General features: G+C 52.4%; 1 protein-coding gene and 1 pseudogene across 2 annotated transcripts in view; one reads left to right on the forward strand and one right to left on the reverse strand.

Annotated features, from left to right (window-relative positions):
- AOPEP (aminopeptidase O (putative)) overlaps positions 1-20,506 on the forward strand; it is a 324,231-nt gene that overhangs the window by 165,235 nt on the left and 138,490 nt on the right. The window contains exon 6 of the mRNA XM_081103533.1: positions 16,228-16,417. Within this exon, the coding sequence (XP_080959659.1) occupies positions 16,228-16,417 (190 nt within the window). The remainder of the gene's footprint in view (positions 1-16,227; positions 16,418-20,506) is intronic.
- On the reverse strand, positions 13,739-16,020 carry LOC308528392 (large ribosomal subunit protein eL39-like; annotated as a pseudogene). Its single transcript has 2 exons — positions 15,918-16,020; positions 13,739-13,919 (listed from the first exon to the last, which is right to left on the reverse strand). The product of its transcript is annotated as a large ribosomal subunit protein eL39-like (transcript).

Consider the following 20,506-nt stretch of genomic DNA (forward strand, 5'->3'; position numbering starts at 1 on the left):
AGAAGCTACAAATGATGAGATCTATCAGTGATTGGATAATAACACCCACCACTGACAACCGCCAATACGCAGACTAACACAGGCAGGCCCTGTGCAGAACCATCTGTCACTCCTGCCTTCTCCTCAGGGAGTGGGGAGTGGGACGGCTGGGGGAGGGGCTTCTAGGGGAAGGACTGCAGAGGCCAGGAGTAAGCAGAGTACAAAGCAGGGGTGCAGACACAAACGTGATTCAGAGTTTCTACTGTGAGAACAGAGGGACCAAGAGAGGGAGAGAAAGGAATGACTTAATACAGAAGTAAAGATTTTGTTTATTGGGGACCACAGTCCCTGCCCCTTTTGTTCTTTAAGGTATTTCAAGCACTGAGCACAGGGCCTGGCACTGAGCAGGCTCTCAGAAAATACTGAATGAATGTATGAATGGTTCAAGATCAGTATCTGCCTTCTATGTCCCATTTTTCCAACCCAATCTTGGACCAAGAACTTACGTCCCCTGGTTGAAATCACTTGGTGAACCATGGCCCCCACGGTCCCACTGCATGCGCGTTCCAGTGGCTCCATTCAGCACTGCCCCCCCCCCCCCCCCCGCCCCCCCAATGCTGGCTGTCCCCAGCCAGTCCTTTCCTCTCTCTGTATCTCCCTTTCTCACATGAAGGAAAATCTACAGCCCTCACAGAACTGTTGCAGTTCAATTAAAACAAGAAAGAAAAGATGAATGTGAATAGTCTTTAAAATATAAAAGTAAAAATTCAAGGGAAATAATGTTATGTTATAGAATTACTAGAGGCCTGGTGCACGAAATTCATGCACTGAGGGGGTTGTCCCTCAGCCCAGCCTGCACTCTCTCCAATCTGGGATCCCTCAGGGGATGTCCAATTGCCGGTTTAGGCCTGATCCCACAGGGATCTCACAATCTGGGACTGCTGGCTCCCAACTGCTCACCTGCCTGCCTGCCTGATTGCCTCTAACCACTTCTGCCTGCCAGCCTGATCACCCCCTAACCACTCCCCTGCCAGCCTAATCAATGCCTAACTGCTCCCCTGCTGGCCCGATCACCCCTACTGCCTTTCCCTGCCGGCCCGGTCGCCCCCAACTGCCCTCCCCTGCTGGCCTGGTTGCCCCCAATTGCCCTCCCCTGCTGGTCTGGTTGCCCCTATCTGCCCTCCCCTGCCAGCCATCTTGTGGCTGTGGGCACCACCATCTTTGAGGGCATGGCAGTCAATTAGCATATTCCCTCATTGGCTGTGGGTGCTGCCATCTTTGAGGGCATGGCAGTCAATTAGCATATTCCTTCCATATTGGCTGTGGGTGCTGCCATCTTTGCAGCTCAGTCATTTGGTCATCCCTCACTAACCCCCCTGCCAGCCTTGTCACCCCACGCAGCCTGTTCAGTCGTCCGTTTGGTTGCGATGGTCGCTTAGGCTTTTATATAGAGAGATAAGGGTAGCGATCTCTCTGTGAATTGAAGGAATTTGGGGGAGGTCACCAATGGGGGAGAGAATTTACTAAGGAAAGCACAGACAGTTTCGTGAGTGACATCGCAGAATTTTTAAACCAGGCAGAATTGGTTTCCTGGAGACACAGGGAAGAGCTGAGCCTGCATGTGTGTGGAATGTGTGGACAGCCCTGCTCCGTGGCTCCTGGGCTGCCCGTAGCTCTCACCCAGGGTCCTTTCTGCAGAGGAGAAAGCTGAAGAGCTGAGCGACCCAGTGCGTGGCCCCAGTCCCAGCAGCGTGGCTCCCAGAGTTCCAGGTGCAGGACGCAGGGCCCTGGCTCTCAGCCCACACATTAGGTACTTTCTCCCGAGCCACAGCGAAGGTGCAGGCAGTTGGCCTATGACCGCATAAGGATGGAGGGTGGCTGTCCTGCATCAGGGCGGAGGCCCAGTCCCCAGCCTGCTCTGAGCCTCAGTTTCCTGATTTGCTACTTGAAAGTGGAGACTGCACCCAATAACCCTCAAGTGCTTTGCAGCTCGAGGGCTCTTTGAACCCCATGCTTCTTCCTTTCCAACTTATGGAAATTATTTTCCGCACTTTTCCTGAGAAGGGAAGTGCCAGCCCCAGGCTGTCTCAGACAGCTGCCAAAGCGGCTGTTTCTCATTGGAAAGTCAGCTTCCTTCTCAGGTTGCTCCACACACAGAGGCTTCTGGGGAACAGAGAAGCCCAGTGTTCCCTCCAGCTTGTTGACGTCATTTGCCTGTGGGTGGGTTCCCCTCCGCCCCCGCCTCTCCAACCACACCAAATTTTATTGCACAGATTTAAAAACACCCCTCCGCGTGGCGGGCCACCTAAAGAAGCCACTGGTCTCGGGGGCCCTGCGGCTGAGCTGTGGCCCAGAGAGCTCGGAGGTGCCAGGGTCTGGCCCGGCGCAGGAAATTCGCTATCATCCCGCCTGGCCCGACAGTAAGAGCGGAATGCTCACTTTACACTCTCCCATGAGGGATTTGAAGACACAATTCCAAACATGGACATGAAGGCACTTTGCTTCTAAGAGGGTGCCAGGGGGAGGGGCTGACATTCGTGGCGTGCGTGCCATGTGCCAGGGGCTGGGTGGGCACTGGCGGGGCCTCCATTATTATTTAGCTCAGCTCTAGAGTCATCATACACAGAAATGTCAGACAGTCGGTTCAAGTCACTAAGAACTTACGCTTCTCAGGAAGACAGTGGACACGCAGAGGGAGGAGAGGGGCACAGGCCTGCCAGACCCCCGGGAAGCCGAACGTCTGTGGTGCGCTTCACACCACGCACACGAGGTTTAAACACCTCATGCTGTCCATTTGCAGTACACGAACACGAGGCATTAGGAATACGTCCGTTAACGTTAAGTAGCTTGCCCGTTCCTCGCTTTCGAATGTCAGCGAGTTCAGCGGAATCTAGTCACTGATGAGTAACAGAGATGTTAATCTTATTCTGGTATTCTAATATTTTCCCTTCTCAGTTAAAAATAAGTTTGCCAACCCTCCTAGTACGTGTTGAGATGATTAGTCTTAAAATATGGACTAGGTGGTAAATTCAGGAGAACTGAACTTGGTCGCCAAAATAAGCAATGTTGCCCATGACATTATGCAGTAAAAACACACTGGGCTGGGTCTCGCCTGCCTTAGGCTTCCATCACCTAGTAACCTGAGCAGTCTCCAGTGAGGGGCAAGCGTGGAAACACCGGACTGTGACTCAGGTCTGTTCTCAGAAGAACTGAGGTAATGGCTATTAATGTCTCAGTTCATACATTACAGTGTTTGAAGAGCGAACGCCGCAGCTAAGGTGACCTACGCTGCCGCTGCCCAGTCAGTCACCCAGTGTTTCTTTGTGCCGGCCTTGCCTTCCACAGATATGTTCAATCCAAAGGTGAATTTCCAGAGCCTTAAAACAAAAAGAAAAAGAATGAGAGAGAGAGAGAAAAAAAATGAAAGAATGAGAGAAAATTTGAAACAATTAGGTAAACCACTGTAGTTCCACAACTGTGCAACATATGACAGTTGTCACACTTAGCAAACAGTATGAATTGTTTTCCTTTCCTTGTTTGTTGTTACTTTCCTCCCACACGAAACCAGCAAACAACAAACCGATGTGGTTGAGTCTTTCCTGAAGGGTAGCCCTTCGTCAGCAGAAGCAAAGGCCCTCTGACCAGAGGAAACATCTTCAGAGTCAGCTGCTGTTTTGCCTGTGACATCGGCCTCAGAAGCATTTTGTGAATGTGGTAGCGGGCGGCGCAGGCCGTCTGCCCTGCATCGCCGCTCTAGCTTTAGTGCCCAGGTTCAGGCTGCGCTGCTGGGACGGGAGAGTCTGTAATTTATAAGCCAGTTTCGAACAATGTGTCCTTCAGACCGGGACCTGACGGGAACGGCTGTGGCACACAGGCCGCTCCCAGCGTGTGGCCCTGGGCCTGGATTTCTGCGTCGTTGTGTTCTCACCGGAGAATGAGGACGGTGGGTCTCTGAGGTGCCTTTGGCCTGAGTGTCCGGGGATCCCAGAGCCAGTCTTATCCCCCCAGCTCACAGAACTGCTGCGAGCCAGCGTCTGGCGGCCTGGGGATGAGCAGGTCCCGCCTAGACTTGCTCTTCTTCCCGCATTGTGGACTGATTTTCTTCTCCTTGACGGTGCCCCACACTCGCATCTTCCCTCCTCACCCCCAGGCCTATTCTTTTCCCCAGAGCCCTTCGCAGCAGCTGGCTGGAAGGATAGGGTACCCGTGTTCCCTTGTGGGGAGCAGCACGGAATAGCTTGCTGTCTCCCACTGGAGCCTGGGTCCACGCGATGCCTGAGCCATGCGGGTGACTCCACTGGGGAAGGCAAGGGCAGGCAGCTGTGGCAGGCTGGTGGGCATGGCGGCATCTGCAGGGAGCCCAGCTGTTCCCTCTGGCATGCAGATGCGGGGGTGGGGGGGGTGGGGGGGGGCTTTGCAGCAGGTAGCACATCAGTGACAGATCTGCTCAGCCGCCCTTGGGGCTGGGGAGTGATTGCTGCTCAGTCTCCTGCTCAGGCCACTCCTGCTCTGCTGTTGACTGAGGATCTGCTTCTAATCTCAGACACAGGGCTTCACATTGAGCAGGCAAAGCTCCGGGGGCTCTGCCCTGGGGTCCAGCCCTCTCTGCGGACAGTACCATGTCCTCTGCCGAGGGCCTGTCGTCTGCACTCCTCCATCGAGGGATGCAGCAGCTTTCCTAATGCTCTGTGGCTTGAGAAGTATGGGCATTTCCCTAAATCTATGGCAGCTCCTGACATTTTTGCAAAGAAGGAGGGACAGACTAGTCCAGTGGTCGGCAAACTGCGGCTCGGCAAACCGCAGCTCTTCGGCCCCTTGAGTGTGGCTCTTCCACAAAATACCGGCTCTTCCACAAAATACCGACTTCCGCACATAGGCCACGAAGTTTCAATTGCACTGTACGTGCGCGCCTGCATGTGGTATTTTGTGGAAGGGGCCAAAGAGCCGACCACGGGTCTAGTAGGATGAGCCACATGAAATTGCCCAGTTTGGGAGGTTGAAAATGGTCAGATATCAGCAATTTCATGTGGTTCATCCTGAAAGTTGAAAAGTTGGAGGAGAGTCGGGGCCTGCCCTGATGTTATATTTGCCTAGTAAGCATGCTGGGCTTTGCCTAGCGTATTTGGTTACAGAACACCAACTGTCTACATCAAAGGAGATATCATAGTACTATAATTACTGCTGTTGCTATTACTACTACTGCTCATGCCAGTGTTATAGCTGCTGCTGCTTGTGGCCACTTCAGAAACAGTTAATGGACAGAGCGGAGAGAAGGCTGAGCCACTCCCCGGAGCCGCAGCAGCCCTGGCGCTGTCACCCGGCCTCCTCCGCGCCCCCTGCTCTCATCCTTGTCCTGTTTTGGCCATTGCGGTTAGTTTCAGAGATAAGGGATGTTGGGCGATCAGTGGCCTCAGACGATGTAGCTGCTTCCGTTTCATTTTCTAAATGTCATGGCAATAAAGAAGCTGTTTGCTAATAAAAAGGGTGGGATTCATTGCCGAGTGGCGTTCACATCCATGCTGTCACTGCCTCACCCAGATTTCTCAGAACAGCTGCTGGCTCGGCGTCGTGGCTGAATGATGTCATTTCAGTCATAATGTAATTTTCCAGCTGCCCAGGATGGAAAAGGGGTTTATTATTATGGCATGTTTTCCACTGTGTCTGAAAGAAAATGAAGCAGACATGTATATATGACAGTATCAGTTCTGTTTTTACAGGTGTGTCAGAAGGATACAAGGTACCTTTCACTTGCAAAAGAAATGCAACGCTATGGCAAAAGCAAATGAAAACAAAATTTTCCTCAAGAGCTTTAAAAAATACATGTATAATTAGTGTTGGGAACTGGCCTCAACTACATTCAGCTTGAAGGGCTGTGGGGCAGGCTGCCCAGTCTCTGGCCTCGTTTCGGTCCCTATGGATGGGGCTCTGGCTTAATCTTTGCCTTGATTCCTCCAGGCAGAAATGGAGACCTCCCAGAATACTTGTTTGTGGGTTTGTTTTCAGCTTTTCTACGAAGCAGAGCACATCCAGGGAAGTGCATGTGTGTCGTCTGATGTCCACAAAATGCACATCAGTGACCAGGGAACAGAGCATGACCAACACTCAGGAAGGCCCGTGCCCCTTCCGGCGCCTCCCACCTGACACACGGGGGCCTGGCTGCTAACAGCATAGGTTTTCACCCAGTGCGACCCGTGTCAGGCGTCTGACCTGCAGAACTGAAAAATGATAAATTTGTGTTGTTTTAAGCTACTAAGCGTGTGGTAATTTGTTGCAGCTGCAAAGGAAACTGCTGCAGTGATGCAGTGCTAAGTGAGGGAGCCAGGGGTCCAAAGCCCGAGCCCCTAAAGCCACTCAGCCTCGTCCTGCCTGTAGCTTCTCTAGGGTTTGGACTTCCGTGCACTGTAAGAAGGTAAAAGGGAAGTCCAGAAGCCAGCCAGCATCCATGGAGGTTAGGAAATAGAAAGACTGTGTGTTTGACTTACCCGTACTTGCCCACCCTCAGGCCCTGCGCTCAGATGCCTCCTGTTTAGAACAATATCATGGATGCATTGCTAACGTTTCTCTTCCGAGAGCATTTGCATTCTAAACGATGACAAGGAATGACTAATATTTCCGAGGAAGAGGATTATTCTGCTGGATTGCTGTAGCTAACGGTGGGCTATGAGCCCGACACCCTTAGGCAAACCCTTCCTCTCTCTTCGGAGAATCAGAAGGAGCCATGCTAAGGGAGTTGTGGGGGGGGGGGGGGGGGTTGCTGAGGGAACCGGGGGTGGGAGTGGGGGGGAACCAAGTGGAAGCATGCTATAGGCTTTCCATGAAAAGTTTTGCTTTCCTGATAAAAGGGATAGTAGTTGCCGGCACAGCACCCCTCCCCCTCTTATTTGCTATGTTGACCATGAAGGTGATCCTGGAACTGTGGTGGCCAACGTGTGGCCATCAGGTGGCAAGCATGAGGACAAGAGTGGACGTGCTAGGAAATGCAGAGTGGGGAGGTAGAAAGCCCTAGAGCGCTGACTGCATTGCTCAGTCGCTGAATCAACCCCTTCCTCCAGAGCAGTGATTCTCAACCTTCTGGCCCTTTAAATACAGTTCCTCATGTTGTGACCTAACCATAACATTATTTTCGTTGCTACTTCATCACTGTCATGTTGCTACTGTGATGAATCGTAATGTAAATATCTGATATGCAGGATGGTCTTAGGCGACCCCTGTGAAAGGGTCGTTCGACCGCCAAAGGGGTCGTGACCCACAGGTTGAGAACCGCTGCTCCAGGGGCCTTGTTAGAAGAAAGAAAAAAAGCAAGCCTCCTCGCATGTGCCGGCGTTAGCTGTCTCTTCTGTGACTTGCAGCCAAATACATTCCAGAGGGAGCCATGTGCCTTTCCAGTCACAAGATGGCAGCCACCGAGGAATGGGGACATGGAGCTAGGAATTTTCCAGAAGGAGAGGAACTCCTGTGATCCTCCCCCACCCTCGCACCCTGGTGAACACATCCAAGAATGGCAAGTCCAGGGGAGCGTGCAGGGAAGTGGGGTTTAACCGCAGCTAGCCAATAAACCTGATGCGTTCCATTTGGGGAGAAGACATGCAGGGCTGGTCATTTTAAACAAAAGGTTGTTAAAACCAGGAGACTTTGGAGAGCAAAACCTTTTGTTTGTTTATTTTTGTTCCTGGTGCGGTTTATTACCTCTTAAAGGGGAATGCTGTTAAGTTGAATACCTCTGAGAATGACCATCTGTCCCATGCTCTGTAGGACCACCCTGGGTATATGGGCAGTCTTGTCCCTTCATCTCCGCAAGCTTGCTGGTCGGTCTGTTCGTGAGTCACAAATCGAGATTAAACGGCTACTGTTAACAGCACAGTGTTCCACGAACCTCCCGGGGACAGGTGATCCCTTATCCTTAAAGGCACTTACGGATGCAGATGAGCCCTTCCAAAAATTCGGGGAATTTTCATTGTCAGAAGACCTCTCGGAAGGTCTCTGCCCCATAAAGAAAGCTGGAGCAGGCGTGCCCTGTGAACAAAGGTGGTGGGTGATCCAGACTGTGGCCGCTGAATGCTTCTTTACAGCCCAGGGAGCACAATCGGTGAATTCATTCGCTTAGTGCATGCATTTGCCTTCTGTTTACACTTGAAACAGACTTGCCAGTTGTTTGCTGAGCTAACAAGCTCTGCCTTCATTATAAGCCATGAGTAGCAAGTAATAATTGAAACTGTGTTTGGATTTCAAAAATACAACAAACCTAATTAATTCTACGCTTGGTGATACGGAGTTTCTAGTGACTGCCTTGAACTAGGCTGAAACGTAAGTCTTTGCCCTCTCCAGTTAAAAATAGTTTGCTAAGCCATGTTACAGCCACAAACAAGGCTGGTCGTAGAATTTTTCATAAGGAAACCTAAGCAAATCAAGTCCAAATGCTTATGAGGGGTCAGGCTGCAAAAATAAATGAGCCGGTGGGGCAGGGCATCCTCTGTGAGAAGCTCGGTTTTCTCTGCCTACCGGTGATGGAGACGGGATGTCACCTTTCTCTGAATCCTGCGAGCGGCAAGGGGGAGCGAGCACGCACGTGGTTGTAAGGGACACGTGGACTCAGCCAGTGGCGAGGAGACAGGCGAGAGTGGTAGAGAGCTGAGCCCATCGAAAAGGGCCCGCAGCCACTCAGCTAAGCTGCTACGTGGGATTGTGGGCCTAGGATGGCCAGATTTTCAGATTTTCAATGTGATTTGAAAATCTGGATTTCTAGGTAAAATCTTCCCACTTATAAACTTTGGCAATGGCTTTGTGTTTTCTAAGTTAATGCTATGCAGCCACCACAGTGTAGATCCGTGGCTCTCTGGACCAGCAGCATCAGCCTCACCTGGGACCTGCATCGAAAGGCGGATTCTCAGGTGCCACTCAGGCCTACCAGTCAGAGTGTCTGGAGGTGGCGGCCCAGCAATCTGTTTAACCAGCCCCACCCCACCTCCCCCAGGTAGAATTTCCAGGTTTAGCAAATACAGCAACAGGCAAAAGTGGCTTTATAGTTGTTCGTATGGAAAAAGGCATGCAGGTTATGATCATTACAGCAGCTTCATTAACTCTGTGTTTCACAGGAGCAGACACTGAAAAAGTATTTGTTGTCTGATTGCAATTCAGATTCAGTTGGTGTGTAAAGATTCCCAGAGCGCCACACTCCACGTGGGCGGGTGCTCTCAGCTGTGGAAGCAACCGATGCCCCCTCCCCAGTTAACTGTCTGAGTGCTTTTGGGGAACTTTTATTTTCTCTAGACAGGGAACATGGGAAAACAACTGGTGGATCTGGAGAGTGCATGCACTGTGTTTCAAAGGAGCCTCCGAACCACCCCATCTTACGGAGGGCAGTGCAAGCTGCCCCGTGTGCCCCTTCATGAAGCAACGTTCCTAGCTCCCACAGGGCCACACCCGGCAGACCTGGGCACACAGCAGCAACCAGCGGGGTGAGCTGTTGTGGTTCTCCGTCGTGCCACTTGATTGCTGTTCTGGGAGTGGAGCAAAACGCATTATTTTATTAAATGAAGATTTTTCCCTGTATCACAGAGGAGGCTGATTTTATTAGCTCCTGTTATGGGAGTAGACGTCATCGCCCTGGCTGGGAGGACAGCAGTGGGCTGAGGGAATGGAGAGCATCACATTTTGTCATCCAGGTGCTTGGGGGGGGGGGGGCCGCCAGCAGGTTTTCAAGGGCAACCACTCGCCAGGAGTCCTCCAGATCCTGCAGGAAGCGCACAGCTCTCGTCATGGGAGAGGCAGTGGTGACTCGGGGGACATGCGCAGCTACAGCCAATAGTGCTCACAGAGTGTGGGTACGGTGTGTCCCTGCTGTCCAAACCCCCAGAGTGCTCAGCAACTTCAAAACAAAACAAAGCATTGTTTCTCGGTTCTATACTGTGAGAATCCAGACTGCGTGGGCTGAATAGGCCCCTTAGCAATGGTTCTCAACCTTGGCTGCACATTAGAATCACCTGGGAATCTTTTTAAAATCCTGGTTTCTGGGCCTCATCCTCCGGAAATTCTGTTTCTTTGTGATGGGGTGGGGCCACAACATTAGTAACAAAGAAACAGAATTTCCGGAGGATGAGGCCCAGAAACCAGGATTTTAAAAAAGATTCCCAGGTGATTCTAATGTGCAGCCAAGGTTGAGAACCACTGCCTTAGAGGGAAAGGAGTCCCTATCAAGTTGAAAATCCAATCAGGTACTGTTTTTCCCCCCTCTGATGCTGTAGCTGTAAAATCTGAGACATCCACTTGCAGCTTTATTCAGCTTTTAGATGAGCATAACCAACCCACCACCTTCCTCAGGCAGGGTAGCCAGCGAGGTGCAGCCAACACCTAATAATTCCGTGCTAACGCCGCCTCCAAGTGGCACGCAGGGCTGAGGGCTGTGGACAAGTTGCCTGGTGGTGCAGAAATCAAGTGCCCACTGCTCTGCCAAAAGTGGTCTCGGTTTTCCAGACCCTCACCCCACCTGCCTCCTCATCGGGAGGAGGCCAAAGCTTTGCTGATCAAAGGCCTGGTAACCTCCAGCCAGCTCCGGCTGTGGTGTGGCTTTAAGGAGCAGAGGTCCCAGGCCATGGCTGGTGGCTTCCCTTGGGGGGTGGGGGGGACTCTGAAGGCGGAGCTCCTGGAGAGCAATGCCCCCCCACATGGGCAGCAGCTGCCATAGAGGGGTGGAGCTCCGCAGCCACAGGTCTAAACCCAGTGAGCCCTGCAGAGTGGGTCTGAGTAAAGCTTCAGGGCCAAGATTGCGTGAGTTAACGTACTGGCTCCTTTAGTCGCCAGCTGCGTGATCTTGAGCTGATTACTAACCTGGCTGTGCCTCACTTCTCACCATCTGTAAAGTGGCGATGATAAAAATCTATCTCCTGAGGTCATGGGTGGGCTAAATGAGATGGTGTAGAACTCAGTGCCTAGCGCAGTCTCTTGGACAGTGTGAGTCTTTGGGGGGAGGACGGGATTGGCTGGAGCCTGTGAGTGGAGCCGGGGCTCCTGCAGCCACTCTCTGCTGCAGTCACACGGGCGGTCTAACCCAACGTTCACGCAGGCAGATGAGTAGTAATGCGCTGCCTATTTGCTACTCAGGATTTTCAAAGAAAAACTTACACTAACCACTGTTACCGTGTTCTCTCAAACCTAAATCCCCGTGTTGATCAGATGTAGCAAGTTTTCCTCACGTTTTCAGAACTGGTTTCCACAAAGGAACATTCCATCTCCTAAGGCTGCAGTGTAAAGACCAACTCTGTGGCCACCACAGATGCCAGATGGGCACATGAAGGTGACCAGTCCTCCAGAGCAGTCAGAGAGCAGAGGGCGCAGGGGCCCTGCCAGGTCCCCCACGCCAGGCCTCTGCCTCCGGACAAGGGATGCATGCCCACCATCAGACTCTCCAGGGGAGGGGGCGGAGATGCAGGGGCGGACCGGCATTTGGTTAGGCCAGTGGTTCTCAGCCTTGGCTGCACATTAGAATCACCTGGGAATCTTTTCAAAATCCTGGTTTCTGGGCCTCATCCTCCGGAAATTCTGTTTCTTTGTTACTCATGTTGTGGCCCCACCCCATCACAAAGAAACAGAATTTCCGGAGGATGAGGCCCAGAAATCAGCATTTTAAAGAGATTCCCAGGTGATTCTAATGTGCAGCCAAGGTTGAGAACCACTGGGCTAGGTGCTGGCAGGTTTCATGCCACACCCCGTGAAGAAAAGAGGAAACCTGTTCTGAACCCAAGGGCGGGGAAGGGCATTTGCCTCCCTCCGGTTCAGGTTGCCCCAGGCGTCCAGATTAAATGAGCACGGAATGGAGTCATGACTGCAGCAGTTGCTCTCAGAGCCATGAGACCCTTAGAACTATCCAGGTTGACTCTGGAGGGAAAGGAGCCTCCGTCTCCACGTTTTTTGGTTTTCCTTCCTTTCTCTAATCATTAGTAATTGGACATGGGCTTCATGTGCCATTGAAATTGAGAAAAACTCTGAACCCACAAAAAGTTCAAGCTTGATGATGAGTCTGTGTCCTGGCCGCATGCCGCAGGGACTGTATAACAGTGGCTCTGCTCCCCTGAGCGGAGGGGTACCGGCTCCAGTATGATGGGAGGGGTGGCCGAGGGCTCTTGTCCTAAACCAAAAGCCATTTCCTGTCCTCTGGGTCCCACCACAGCCTGTAAGTGCTGAGCAGCAAGATGGCCCACGCTGGTCACGTCTCCCTGGACACAGCAGATCTCACTCCCAGCCAGCCCCTGCTTAGGGTCCGGTGAAATCCCCCATCTCCTCCAGACCGAACCCTCCCCAGGGCTGCAGCCGCCCCGCAATGAAGGCACGCCGTCCCTTTCTGGTCGAAGCATCTTTTAAATGAACCCACACAGCCTTCTCATCTGGAGGTGGGGGGGGGGGGGGAGGCAGCTTCCAGGAACAGTCTTAAGAAACCGAAAATGATATTTGTCATCTCGGAGGGGCATCGTTTAGCAGGGGCTTGTGGGGAGGCAGCGCCGCTGGTGGTCTCCGGGACGGGATGAGAACACGTGCCGCCTGCAGCCGCTCTGCCCCTGGGCCCTCCCCCACCACGTGTAGCCACAGAGAACGTGATGGAGAACACAGCGAGAGGGCTGGCGCTTTCTGCGAGTTGAAAATATTTCCCTGGCCATCTCTTATTTGGGAAAAAATGATAAATTCTGTGATAGAAAAAAAAAGGGTCATTCTAGTGATTACCTTCATCCTCTGTAATGATGATGGATCGACAATTTGGCATTTTTAGAGGCAGTTGACACGGGCCCTTTCAGGGGGGAAAAGAAAGAAAAAAGGCAACCGGTTTTCAGCCGGGCCCTGTCAGCCTGAAGACGGATGAGCTGTGGCTGATTAGGGCCATGAATAGATGCTGAGAACTCGGGTGCGTGAGGAGCCAGGGGTGAGACTTACAAATCAAGGCTGAGGTAGGCGTAGAAAATTCTAAGCCATTCCTTCTGCTCGGAAGGTAGGCATGAAGTAGGTTCCCTCTGGGTAAAGGAACACTTAATATCACTCCGTGAGGTGAACTTAGGAGCTTTATACTTCTCTTTACTCACTGTTGAAAAAAGCAATTTAAAAATTCTACTTACTGTGAGAAGTTCTGATATTTAGGGTTAAAAGGAGAGGAGGAAATTCTCTTTCAAAGAATATTCTATTGGTGCTTTTATGTCAGAACTAGAGTCCTGGTATACGACATTCGTACACTGGAGGAGCGGGGGAGGGGATCCCTCAGCCCAGCCTGCGCCCTCTCACAGTCCGGGACCCCTTGGGGGATGTCCGCCTGCCCCAGAGGCAGGAGAGGCTCCTGCCACTGCGCTCACCAGCCCTGAGCCCGGCTTCTGGCTGAGCAGCGCTCCCCCTGTGGGGGCACACTGACCACCAGGGGGCAGCTCCTGCATTGAGCATCTGCTCCCTGGTGGTGAGTGTGCATCATAGCAACTGGTTGTTCCGCTGTTCAGTCGATTTGCATATTAGCCTTTTGTTATATAGGATTTTGTTAACAACCCTTGAGAAAGGTTATCAAAACCTCGCTGTGTTTTTTGTTTGTTTGTTTTTTAAAAGATCTCACATTTATTACTGAATCAACCTTCTATTTCAGGGGGGAAAAATCAACAGAGCAAAATCACAAGTTCATTAATCTTACAATTAAAATGCCCCAACTGTCCAAACAGTAGCATCTTTTCAATCATTTAAGGGTGCAGGCAACCCGGATACAGCATAAATATGTGAGCCATCTCTCATGTGTGATTCCTCATAGGCCCAGTTTGGTTCTTCTCCAATGTCTCCTCTTCGAGTTGTACCTGATTTTATTACCAGTTTTCATCCGAATCCATTGGGGATGGGCCGAGTGTGCTCTTGTTTCTTGGCCAGGAACCTCTTGATCCTGAAAGTCTTGTGGGAAGACGTGGTGAAGGAGAAGCGAACGTGCACACCTCGATGGGGGAGAGAGAGAAGGAAGCTCGCTCCGTGTTTTAATTTAGTTTTAAGCAAGAAGCCATTTCCTTCAAAAGAAACTAAAACCTCAAAACACCCCACAGGGAAAGCCCAGCCTGAGGGCAAACTCCACTGCAGGAGGCTTTGGGGTCTGGTTCTCAACTGGGAAGTGCCTTTCTCGTGCTTTCCCACTGACGGCGGGAGGGTCATTCACGCCCAGTGGAGTGCCTCCCTTCCTCTCCAGAGGCTGCGGTCCTTCTCAGAGGACAGTGGCAGTGCACTGACCCGCCGGGAAGAAAGGATGAAGGACGGATGGCACGGGGGAATTTAGCTGGGGTCCCAGCAATGCCAGCGCCTGTCCTGAGCCAACCCGCCACCCCAGCCAGGGCTGTGTCTCCAGGCTGCGGGCCGTGGGAAGGAGGTCTTGGGGGGGGGGGGGCGGGGGGAGACTGCTGCAGGGAGAAGCCCACACAGCTGCGGGCCTTCAGGCCAGGCCACCCTGATATTTGCATAAAGGGCCTTGGAGAGGCTTCCCCACTGGGGCAAAGCAGTGAGCGGGTCACCGGACAGGGCAGGCTTTTCTTCAGAACAGTCCTCGGCTTGGGTAACCTGCCTGCGTGGAGCCCGCAGGTCAGCCCAGCGTCTCTGTAACCCGCAATCGGGGTCTACCAGCAGGCCCTCCGGATGCAGGCTTGTCTGTGAGCCTGTGTGAGGCCTGGTCTTTCTTGTGTTTTGTTTTAGCCCAGAGGGTGAAGTGCTGCCAGCGTTATGTCTGGAATGTTATTTACTCGGTGCATGGCTGTGGCTTCTCTCTGCAGCGCTGCACATGCCGGAGCCGGGCTCACCGACTGACGGGCCAGGGTGCAGCGGACGCTGTCAGCTCCTGTCCTCAGTTCTCTCCTTCCCTTCCTTCCTCCCCCGCTCCTTCCCTTCCTTCCTCCCCCATCCCCTTCCTTCTTTCCTCTCCCCTCCCTCCCTCCTCCCTCCCTCCCTTCCTCCCTTCCTTTTTCCCTATTTTTTTTGGAATCAGTGCTCTGAACTGCTATGGGTGCCCCATGTCCTAGATGCCCCCACTGCACTTTTATTATCTGGAGTTTCTGGTGGATTCTGGCGAGAGCCTGGCAGACGCTTTTTCATCTGCGTGTCTGCCCTGTTATTATTTCACATAAAAGCTGTCTGTTTTGGCACCCGACTCCGTGATTTCAGTTGTGCTCTCTGGGCTGAATGGGTGATGTTGTGCAAGAGAAACGCAGGTGGGGTGTTCTCTCCTGGTGGCCGTGGGGGCGGAGGACAGAGCTGAGCCGTCCTGGCTTGTGCGGAGCCCACATGATGGCTCACCCACCCATGGCTTTTGAAGGAAGAAAAGCGGCGTGGACGGTTTCTTGGTTTGGGAGGTTTCACAACTGTTTTTGTTCAGCTGATGGAGGAGAGGTTTGTTAAAGAGCAAACTCTTCATTAATAAGGCTGTAAACAAGCTGTGGATAATGAGGGCTGCCGCAGGTGGGAGCACAGGGATGCTCTGCTGGCCTCCTCGCTCCAGCCTCCCTCCCTCGCATTTCTTGTGTGCAGTTCTAATCGTGGTGTTTTGAGTTTCAAAACAAAGTATGGAAAATGAGATTAGATAAATCTCCCCGGCTGGTGCCAGCCCTGGGGCCGTTTGCACACCTGGGTGGGTTAACTCCTTCCCCTCTCTCTCTCTCTGCATGATTTTTTATGCCATGTGAATAAGTAAACATCTAAGATAGAAGATGATACCACTTACAGTCTTTGCCTTACAGAGACTCCACTTTTATCTGCGTGTCTTGGCAAAGTCGCCCATCATGGCACCTGCTAGTTTGTTAACGCGGTAACAGCCCGTCTGAAAGGGAAACTTTGGGTTCCCTGCTTCCCGGCTTCCCTGCCCTGCACGACTCCCCAGTCTGCTTGGAAGCCGCGGGGTTTGGCTGCAGGGCCTTCTTTGATCATCTCTTGACAGCACGGGCTGTGCGTTCTCACACCTGCCCTTTCTTGTCCAGGTTCCCGAGTAACGCTCCCATCGCCTCGTAGTGCCTTCAGTGTGAACCTGGGTGCAGGGTACTTCCTACAGGCGAGGGGTTCCATGGCGGAGACAACCGCTTGGCACCCACGGCCCTGAACGCCGCCAGGAGTGTAAACGGCCGCTTTGTGTGCGTCTCAGAGCCTCGGCGCTCGGCCCTTCCGTCATGACCGAGCATGCACATGGTAGCAGCAGGCTTGGGCGGAGGGCCCGCCCGGCAGCCGCCAGGACAGGCTCTAACAAGACTCTGTTTTCTCCCCCATCACCCACAGCCCACACATCGTCTTCCTCTCTCAGAGCACCCTGGCCGGAGGGAGCCACCTCTGTGGGACCCGGCTCTGCCATGAAATTGCTCACGCCTGGTTTGGCCTGGCCATCGGGGCCCGCGACTGGACGGAGGAGTGGCTGAGTGAAGGGTTTGCCACTCACTTGGAAGATGTATTCTGGGCCAAAGCACAGCAGGTGGGTTTACAGTGACCCCACACATGTCACTCCCTGGAGTCAAGTTCTGTTCACAGTCACTCCTTCATTCAACAGACACGTACCGAGTGCTCACGGTGCAGTTGGCGGCTGGGAGGGGGTCGTATGATGGAGGGGCAGTCCCTGTACCTGCGGGGACAGAGCCAGAGGAGAGAGAGACGGCATCCTCCTCCCCACGTCAGGGAGGGAGCACTGCGAAGGAAAGGCAGCTAGGAGAGCAGGGACATGTGAGCGAAGACCTGCAGGAAAGGCCGTGCGCCAGCTCCTCAAGCTCCTCTGTGCTGTGGTGGTGGCGACAGTGACTGTGTTTTGTTCAATAGTGAGACTGAAAGTTAAATCAGACGTCAGAATCTCAGATGCCTGCTGGCCAGGAAGGAGTGAAGCAGTTGGCGTTAAAGATTAGGGAGTGGTGGGAACTGGTCCTCAGCCCTAACCACTGTCATGCTGCAGGGAGGGCTCAAGAGAGCCTAGGCGCCTGGTCTTTTTAGAGAAAGTTACAAATTTGGGTTTTTCTGTGAAATTTATTAACTTAAAAAGTATGTAAACTGACACACCCAGAGGCCAGACCTGGGCAGCACATTCCCAGGACCACCTCTGCTTTGAAGAATTGGCCGCCAGTTCCAAGGAGGACATGGCAGCGAATCTACTTCCTGCTTCCTTTCTAGTGTCCAATATTTGGTCCCTTTTCTTCCCCTTCCATTTCCACCCCTTCCATTTCCTAAGTTCCCACGATTGTGCACACCTGTATGCCTTCGTTCAGATTCCTTCTCATGTTGGAATCCCATTTGTTTCTCATGGACGGGCTCAGGGTCATGTTCTCTGGGTGGCCTGGCCTGATGGCTCTATCTTCTAGGAACTGCAAACGCTTGAGTGTTCGTATAGGGTGTCCCAAAATTCATGCAAGATTTGAATTTTGCATGAGCATTAACAGCAACAACAACAAAAAATAAAAGCCTAATTTTGCTTGGTTTATTGAATCAGAGTCTAATATCTGTTGCCCTTTGATTTCAATCCATTCAATTTGATAAGCATTACCAAGTACCAATGATGGCCCAGGAGCAGGGACAATGAAGACCAATGAAGACCACGGCTTTGCATATGTGCCAGCAAAGCCGTGGAGGCCATTTACCCGATGTGCTATTCCATACATAACTCTATACAGTATACTTTATGAATCAATAAAAAATTTACAATTTTTAATTATAAACCTGTGTTTTCTATCAAAATTACTTCTTGCGTGAATTTTGGGACACCCTATATTAACTCACCTCTCTTTCCCCACTTCCTTCTTCTTCCTCCCTTCCTCACAGCAGACTGCGACCTCATTCAGAGCAGGGCTGTGTCTTGCTCGACCTTCCACCCCTGTGGCGCTGGCAGTGTGCACATCTGCGTCCCCTGCCAGAGTCCCAGGAAGAGGGGCCAACAGGGCAGATGAGGGGAAAGTGGCTGCATTCCGAGTCTGACCAGGCTTGGAATCCCAGCTCTGCTGCTCGCCAGCCTCCCTGAGCCTTAGTTTCCCCATCTGTAGAATGGGTATGAGGGTGCTTACCCTGCAGGTTGAACAGCAAAATGTGTAAATGAGCCCAGCACAGTGCCTGACACATAGTAGGCGTTCGGCCAAGGCTAAATAGGTTTCATATAAGTGTGCCTCTACCACCATTCCTTCCCTGGGTGCTTCCATGCTGAGGCAGTCAGAGTTGTGCTACTCTTGGTAATTGCGGGTATATTTCAGGCATCAGATGAGGATTTCTCTGTCCTTCTGTCTCCGGCATCCCCAGCGAGCCCTCCCCGCCGCCCTTCCCCTGCGGGAACTCCTTACTGCCCTAAATGCCTCTCCTCTCCCCCAACACAGCACAAGCCTGGCCTGGCTGCAACTCTCAGCTGCACCCCTTCCCTGTGTGCCGGTGCTGATCTGCAGGGAGAATGGAAAGTAGGACACAGCCCTGCTCTGGAAGAGGGCAGAGCCTCGTTGAGGTGATAATAAAAGCACACAGGGGAAGGAAGAAGAAAGTATTTACAAAAGAGAGGTAATCCCCACACACTGTGCAGCCCAAAGGTGGGCAGGCCAGGTGAGCAGATCGTGCAGTCCTGTCTCAGGGGGTGACGGCTGGCGTCAGCTCAACAGGAAAGGAGGAGCTGAGGCTGCTCTGTCCCTCCGCTGCCCCTGGCCTGGCGTGAGGGAGCCCAGCTCAGCCCCTTCAGGTGATGCAGTAACTCCATGCATCTGGGAAAGCACGACCCCCGAGGCAGAGTGGCCAATCTAGCACCGAGTTGGAAATATTTCCCGAGCACGTCCATCACTCTGACCCCTTCCGTTGAAGGGTGAGTGAGACAGCTGGTGCTGGTCCCTGACAAGTGCCCACAGCAGGCCTTCCCGGCGGGAGAGGGTGCTCAGGGCAGGGCAGGTGGGCCACCTCCCGGGCTCCCAGGCAGCAGTAGGGTCCCCCGGTGAGGAGCGAGTGAGGTCGCACGGGCAAGCATGGCCGAGTGGGGGGTGTGAAATCCCTGGGCAAGGAGACGGAAGTTTGCCTTCCGCTCCGAGTGGCATTCTGCGGGGACAAGTGAGTTGAGTTGGATGCCAGATTGGACCGCACACCTGTCATCAGCCTGGATAAAGTCTAACTCTCACGGGGGTCTTAAGCAGCCTGCAGCCAGGACAGCACATCACAGACTGGAGGCTGGAACAGACCCGTTTTCTTAGTTTTAGAGGCTGGAAGTCCAAGATCAGGGTGCTGACAGGCCTGACCTCTGCCTGGCTGGTGACGGCCACCTTCTCACGGTGCCGTTGGTGCTATTGTGGAGAGAGCTGTGCTGGTGTCTCTTCCCTTCTCAGAAGGACGCCAGTCCTATGGAACTAGGGCCCCGCCTCCACGGCCTCCTCATCCTTATCTACCTCTTTAACAGCCCCATTTCCAGTACAGTCACATGTGGGGTTAGAGTTCCACTTATGACTTTGGGGGGAGGGAACATAACTCAGTCCATAACAACAGGACATACAAAGTCTGTAGGCCAAGCATGTCAAACTCAAAGGCTCACACGGGCCAAATAACCAAGGCTTAAGTGTATGTGGGCCGCAAAAAAACAAAAGCTTCCATTTTCATAGAAACGTAGGTTTATTTCGATAGAGACATGCTGAATACAGCTGATTGCAGGTGCTGAAATAAATGAGTCATCGTTAACATAAAATAATAGAACATTTTAATAAAAATATTTTTTCTTGAACATTAACTTACCAGACACTGAATAACTGCACAAATTAATAAGCATAACACAAATAAACCTATTTTTCTTGTTCTCCAAAAGCGAAATATTTCCTGTTGCGCACACCAAACAAGTCAGTCCAAGACGTATGACGTGGCCATCGGCTGCTAGAATATTCGCTGCTAGTGTTAGTGGAGAGAAGTGGTGCGCCTGCGCGTAAGGCGCGTAAGGGAAATGAATGCAACACGATTATAGTAATCAGTTATTCGCAAATGTTGTAGTTCGTTATTAATAATTATGTATAACAGGATATTGTAACAAGTTAGGAATTTTTTATTAAAACGTTTCTTACATACCGTTATATTGGCTGGGCCGCAAAAATATTTGTTGTGGGCCTCATGCAGCCCCTGGGCTGCCAGTTTGACATGCTTGCTGTAGATCATCTGGCCTCTGCTGACTGCTTGGCACCTGCCCTCTCCGGTGCAGCCTGCTCCTCGCGGGACCACGTCCCTGCCGTTCCCTAAACACATCAGGCTCTTTCCAGCCCCCGGAGCCTTCTCTCTTCCTGCCATTCCTGCTTGGGGCCGGACTCCTGCTTTCCCTGGAGACCAGCTCAGACCCTACCACCCTCCGAGGAAAGCCTCCTACCCCCCTGGGTTGGCCAGGAGGCATTTGGCTTCTTCCTTCAGGGGGTGTTCTTATTCCACCCCCCCTTTACCCCCTGCACCCGCCAGACTCCATGGGGTAGGGGCTGTGTCCGTGATATCCCCAGGGCCTAGCAGAGACTCTGCAAATGTCTCTGGAATGAACCCTTAGAGACCTTTTATTTCCGGAAATGCGTCCAGGTACTGACCTAGTCCCTCCCTAGGG

This window comes from Myotis nattereri, assembly GCF_964212035.1.
Source record: "Myotis nattereri genome assembly, chromosome: 12".
Taxonomy (NCBI): Eukaryota; Metazoa; Chordata; class Mammalia; order Chiroptera; family Vespertilionidae; genus Myotis; species Myotis nattereri.